The following is a 5953-nucleotide window of genomic DNA, read 5'->3' as shown; positions in this document are numbered from 1 at the left end:
GGCTTCTAAGTAGTCCCAGGAAAGGAGTTAACCCCCCCTGCAAAACTTTCCATGTCAAGGTGTTTGTTTTCTCCAGAGATTTACTGGGCACAATGGTGCTGGAATCTGGTTTGATTTTGCTGTATATGCCGGTAATGATCTCAATACAAATCACTTGACGGTAGTCCTCTACGCTTCTGGCTGTCTGCTTAGTTAGCGTCGCCTCCCGCCCGCGGAGGGAAACTGGAAGGGCTTACCCAGTCTCCTGCATCCGTGCGGAAGTGTAAGACAGCCTCCCGGAGAACTCCCTGCGTTCGTTTCCTCTCGGACTTCCAACCCAGGCAGTGGGCTGGAACTTAAGTGGGAACCTCCAAAAACAAACAAGTACGACGTACCAAAAAGCGGGGGGGGTGGGGGGGGAGGGGTGATGCGGAAGAGGGAAGACCTCTGCCTGGGAATCTGCCAGACAATGGGGGGAGTAGATTTTTCCCCCCTTCTCATTCATAAATGCCACTGCGGGTATTAATTTGCAATATATTTAACTTGGCTAATAAACACCATGCCAAAGCTTTGGGACTTGATCAGAGCATGCCTCTATGAAGTCCTCAGATAGAGTCCTGGCTCCCAGACACTCCCCCTCCTCGTTCGCCTTTCTCAATAGATAACTTGATTCTCACCTTCGCTGTAAACAGGCAAACAGCTCGCTGCCTTCCCGGGTGAGGGCTTCCAAGGCTGCGGGGTCAACTCGGTATCACCAAACAAAACGACTTTTATCCCTCCCTCCAGGTCCCCCCACCCTCCCAGTCCAGGCAAAGTTCTGAACTCGCCCCCCTCAGCCCTTCCACCACCATCACCATCATCACGCCAAGAAGAGCCCTCCCCAATAGAAGTCGTTATTTAAAGTGGAAAAAAAGGAAGATTGTTTTCTTGACGGGTCCAGGACAAAAAAAAAAAAAAAAAAAAGTGCAACGGAGCCAGGGGAGGCGCTTGGCAGGAGCCCGCGCCAACCAGCATTCCTGAGATGTTTGAGAATTCTGGAACGCACAGACAGAGCCGACGTCACTGAAACACGCGGCGCCGCGACCGGCCGGTATAAAAGGCGGGCTCTGGGCGCTGGGGCAGACCGCGAGCGAGAGCGCCCCCGAGCAGCACCCGCGTCCTCCGCTACTCCTCGGCCAGGACCTCGGAAGAAGGACGCCCGCAAACTGCTCGCTGCCCCGGCCCTCGCCTCCCCGCCGCCCGGCCCACTACCCCAGCCGCACCGGCTCGCCCGCTGCGCTCTGGTGTGTTGGCGTCTTTGCCTCTGCGCTAGCCGGGACCACTCCTGCGCGCCACGATGAGCTCCCGCACCGCCAGGACGCTCGCCCTCGCCGTCACCCTTCTCCACTTGGCCAGGCTGGTGAGTTCTTAGGCCACCGCTTCCCCGTCCGTTCTCACAGCCCCTTCTCCTTTCCCCGGACGACCCGCGGTCGGAAAAGCTAGACTCCAAAGTTCGGGGGTGGGGGGGCGTTTCGGGATAGCTCTTTCTTTAAGCCCGCCCTGAAGACCTGCAGGGGGCCTTCTGGCATGCGCCGCTGCCCAGGACAGCCGGGCTGGACGGGATCAGAAAACCCCCTCTCCTGCCGCCCGGGTCAGACACCCTCGTCCCTTCCTGGGGCGCCTCTCCTGCGTACCCCGCGGAGCCTCACGCGTTTCCTCACCCCCTTTCCAGGCTCTCTCCACCTGCCCCACCGCCTGCCACTGCCCCCTGGAGGCTCCCAAGTGCGCCCCGGGAGTCGGGCTGGTCCGGGACGCCTGCGGCTGCTGTAAGGTCTGCGCCAAGCAGCTCAACGAGGACTGCAGCAAAACGCAGCCCTGCGACCACACCAAGGGGCTGGAATGCAACTTCGGCGCCAACTCCACCGCTCTGAAGGGGATCTGCAGAGGTAAGAGGCTTGCGGTTTGGCCCCTTTTAAAAAAAAGAATAGTCCCCGAAGTCCAGAAGTTTAGTAATTTTGAGACCATGTATGGTGATGCTTTGTTGTTGGTAGCTTGGCAGAAAGGCACATGATTTCAGCAGTCTGGAATGCAATTCAGTGTGTCTGGGCCCAACGAAAAGCGCATACGGAAAAGTGATTCCTGACTAACTTATTGTTCTGGCCTGGAGTCTCCGGGGAATTGTAGGAAACTTTACCATAAATTGAATTAAGCAGCAGAAAATATGTATGAGTTTCAGGCCGTAGTTCGGAATCTTACCTTTATCCACCCCTTCCTTTCTTTTTCGGTGCTCTTTGCAGCTCAGTCGGAGGGCAGACCCTGTGAATATAACTCCAGAATCTACCAGAATGGGGAAAGTTTCCAGCCCAACTGTAAACATCAGTGCACATGTATCGACGGCGCCGTGGGCTGCATTCCTCTGTGCCCCCAAGAACTCTCTCTCCCCAACTTGGGCTGCCCCAACCTCCGGCTGGTCAAAGTTACCGGGCAGTGCTGTGAGGAGTGGGTCTGCGACGACGACAGTGCCAAGGACCCTATGGACGACGGGGAGGGCCTCCAGGGCAAGGAGCTGGCCTTCGATGACTCGGAGGTGGAGTTAACGAGAAACAATGAATTAATTGCAGTTGGAAAAAGCGGCTTCCTGAAGCGGCTCCCCGGTAAGTTAAGACTGCGACCTTGCACTGAACCCTATGCCTAGTCTGAAGCTTTAGAGAAATGAGAACTTGAATTTGTTTGTGTCCCTATGTCTCTGAGAACTCTTCCCTCTTGTTTGTCTGTCTAGTTTTTGGAATGGAACCTCGCATTCTTTACAACCCTTCTTCACGTGGCCAGAAATGTATCGTCCAAACAACTTCATGGTCCCAGTGCTCAAAGACCTGTGGAACTGGTATCTCCACACGCGTTACCAATGACAACCCTGAATGCCGCCTGGTGAAAGAAACCCGGATCTGTGAAGTGCGGCCTTGTGGACAGCCGGTGTACAGCAGCCTGAAAGTAAGTGCCTGCGGTGCTGTGCTGTAGACTGGTCCCCTGGGTGTTGACTGGGTGAGAAGGGACCTTCTCTTCCAAGAAAGAGAAAACACTAACTTCCCTTCTGTTTTCTTACAGAAGGGCAAGAAATGCAGCAAGACCAAGAAATCCCCCGAACCGGTTCACTTTACTTACGCTGGATGTTCGAGTGTGAAGAAATACCGGCCCAAGTACTGCGGTTCCTGCGTGGACGGCCGCTGCTGCACGCCTCAGCAGACCAGGACTGTGAAGATGCGGTTCCGCTGCGAAGACGGTGAAATGTTTTCCAAGAACGTCATGATGATACAGTCCTGCAGATGCAACTACAACTGCCCGCATGCCAACGAGGCTGCCTTCCCTTTCTACAGGCTGTTCAATGACATTCACAAGTTTAGGGACTAAATGCAACTCGAGTTTCCAGCACAAGGGTGGACAAAGTGGGGAGAGAGGAGTGTCAGAATCACGGAGGCATGGGTGGGGGCGGCGGGGTGAAGGGACTTATGGTAGAAGGGAGGCATTGCTCATTCTTGAGTAGTATTAAGGTATTTGGAAACTGCCAGGTGTGCTGGTGCACATGGACACTAATGCAGCGGCGATTGGAGAATACTTCGCTTCATAGTATTGGAGCGCACGTTACCGCTTCATTTTGGAGCTTGTGGTGTTGATGACGTTCTGTTTTCTGTTTGTAAATTATTTGGTAAGCATATTTTTCTCTAGGCTTTTTTCCTTTCGGTTTTACAGTTGTAAAAGGTAATTAAGATTAGTTGGACAGTTGAAACCTTCATCCTTTGACAGAAGTAAATGGGAAGGGGGTCCGTCCCTTTCTGAAGGTGACACTCTGTGAGTGTCCATGAGAGGCAGCTATCTGCACTCTAAATTACAAACAGAAATCAGGTGTTTTAAGACTGAATGTTTTTATTTATCAAAATGTAGCTTTTGGGGAGGGAGGGGAAATGTAATACTGGAATAATTTGTAAATGATTTTAATTTTATATTCAGTGAAAAGAATTTATTTATGGAATTAATCATTTAATAAAGAAATATTTACCTAATATCTGAGTGTATGGCATTCAGTATTTTTAGAGAATGTTCAAAGCCATTGGGGACCATCCAGCTTATGCATTCAATCACTGAAACAAGATTTACTGAGTGAGCCAGGAACTGTTCTAGTGCTTGGGATAGAGCAGGGAACTAACTTAAAAAAATCTAACAATGATTGCTTTTATAAATTCAGTAGAGAAAAACCTTGGCATTTAAAGTAATCTGTTTTAAAAACACATTGAACCCCAGCCCTTGTACAAAGCATAAGAAGGAATCCGAAGTTAAGTTTGTGATTTAAATAATAATGCTTTATTTTCATAAGAATTCAAAGCCTAAGGGTCTCCATCACCCAAGCTCTTTAATCACTAGGTAACTGTGCACATCCCTTTAGAGAGGAGAGAAACTTTAATGAAAACAGTCCATAACTCAGGCTGCCCACATCTAAATCCATGGGCAAGATTTAAATTGGTTGGATGATGTGCTATCAAGTCACCTGTTCATATTTTTCTAGTATCGTTCCTAAAACCTGGGAGAATGACTTAAAAATTCACCCATGGTTGGGATCAGAGAAAAAAATCTTACAATCTACAGAAGTCAGTTTGTTTTCATTAAATGAATTTGAACATTGACTTGTGTTAATCCTAATAAGCCGATGATTAGGTAAACATGCTGTTAAATGCAAAGGAATGCAAGGAATTTCAAGTACTTTTCCAATAGCGTGAGGACCATGCTACCCCACCCCCTTTCCTTTTTATAATATATAATATATTGAGGCAGGAGGGAGCAGTTAGACAGAACTGGCTATCCAGAGGGTCAGAGGCTAGATGCAGTGCATTCCTAAAAGGACCTGAATTGTAGGTCTAGGAGAGGTTGAGAAGGCTGCGTCAGTGTTTGGTAAAATGCTGGTAGCTAGTTTTAGAAGAATCACATCTTAAGAAAGCACTGACAATAAATGTTTTATAGAGAGAAGTTTCCCTTTCATCTAAGCTTCTTGGCTCCTGTTCAAATCCATAGTGAAATATTTCGGTCTTCACTTAGTTAAGAGAGTACTTGAATCTTTAGGCAACAAGAGAAGGTGCTTTAAAAGAGGAGCCGCTTCTGGGAACTTGTGAATTTTCAAAATAGTTTAATATTGATGCTCCTTTAAGATCTACAGAAAAACACTGCCTGAGCACCTGTTTTAAAGCCTTACTGAAATTCATAACTTTTCAAGTAAATGTGATAGCAAAATCTGTGGACAAAGGCCTTCACTCTTTTGACTCTGACGATGTCTTGCCTTAAATATTATAAATTTTGCCTACTGAGTGGTCAGGTTTTCTTGCCTGAGGCATTCAAATTTTAAGGTATTTGGAAATTTGAACACCACCTGGCTCAGTCTTGGATGCAGTTAAACTTGTCAGTGCAACAGAACATGTGAAACATAATAAAGTTGTGAGGATTTTTGGTGCAATATTGTTAAACAGACATCTGAACCTTTAGGCAAAATTTATGCATTCCCAGGCACCAATCCTGGTATTGTCTTCCAATATTAGAGCCCAGCAAATTGCTTCTTACATGAAGATCAAGGAGCAATATTTTATAGACTCTTTAAGTATGTAGAGAGGTAATATTTGTCCTGTGCTGTGCTTAGTTGCTCAGTCATGTCTGATTCTCTGCAACTCCATGGACTGTAGCCCTCCAGGCTCCGCTATCCATGGGGATTCCCTAGGCAAGAATACTAGAGTGGGCTGCCATGCTCTCCTCCAGGGGGTCTTCCCAACCCAGGGATGGAACCCAGGTCTCCCACAGCCAGATTCTTTACCATCTGAGCAGCCAGGGAAGCCCAGTATTTGTCCATTGAAGTTCAAATGTGAAACATATCTAGCATGGGAAAATACTAGATCTTTGATCATTAAACTTATAAGAAATACACTAAATGATACACAAATGCTGATTCAATGAGTACTTA

The 5953-nt window shown here is 48.2% G+C and overlaps 1 protein-coding gene across 1 annotated transcript; it reads left to right on the top strand.

Moving 5' to 3' along the window:
* The first annotated feature begins 1088 nt into the window (after positions 1 to 1088).
* Positions 1089 to 4016, top strand: CCN1 (cellular communication network factor 1). Its single transcript, XM_006080478.3, has 5 exons — positions 1089 to 1378; positions 1691 to 1904; positions 2256 to 2612; positions 2738 to 2949; positions 3064 to 4016. Exons 1-5 carry the CDS (start codon positions 1316 to 1318, stop codon positions 3364 to 3366), a joined length of 1149 nt encoding a protein of 382 aa, XP_006080540.2. The 5' UTR covers positions 1089 to 1315; the 3' UTR covers positions 3367 to 4016.
* Positions 4017 to 5953: the final 1937 nt, after the last annotated feature.

This window comes from Bubalus bubalis, chromosome 6, assembly GCF_019923935.1.
Source record: "Bubalus bubalis isolate 160015118507 breed Murrah chromosome 6, NDDB_SH_1, whole genome shotgun sequence".
Lineage (NCBI taxonomy): Eukaryota > Metazoa > Chordata > Mammalia > Artiodactyla > Bovidae > Bubalus > Bubalus bubalis.
Note: the sequence above shows the minus strand (reverse complement) of the source record. Positions and strands in the feature narration are given on the sequence as shown.

What these genes read in the sequence shown, in the direction of transcription:
- CCN1 (XM_006080478.3), top strand. Translation starts at nt 1,316, where the DNA reads ATGAGCTCCCGCACCGCCAGGACGCTCGCCCTCGCCGTCACCCTTCTC. An exon ending in TTCTCCACTTGGCCAGGCTG is followed by an intron (nt 1,379 to 1,690) that starts GTGAGTTCTTAG and finishes CCCCCTTTCCAG; the next exon opens with GCTCTCTCCACCTGCCCCAC. An exon ending in TCTGAAGGGGATCTGCAGAG is followed by an intron (nt 1,905 to 2,255) that starts GTAAGAGGCTTG and finishes TGCTCTTTGCAG; the next exon opens with CTCAGTCGGAGGGCAGACCC.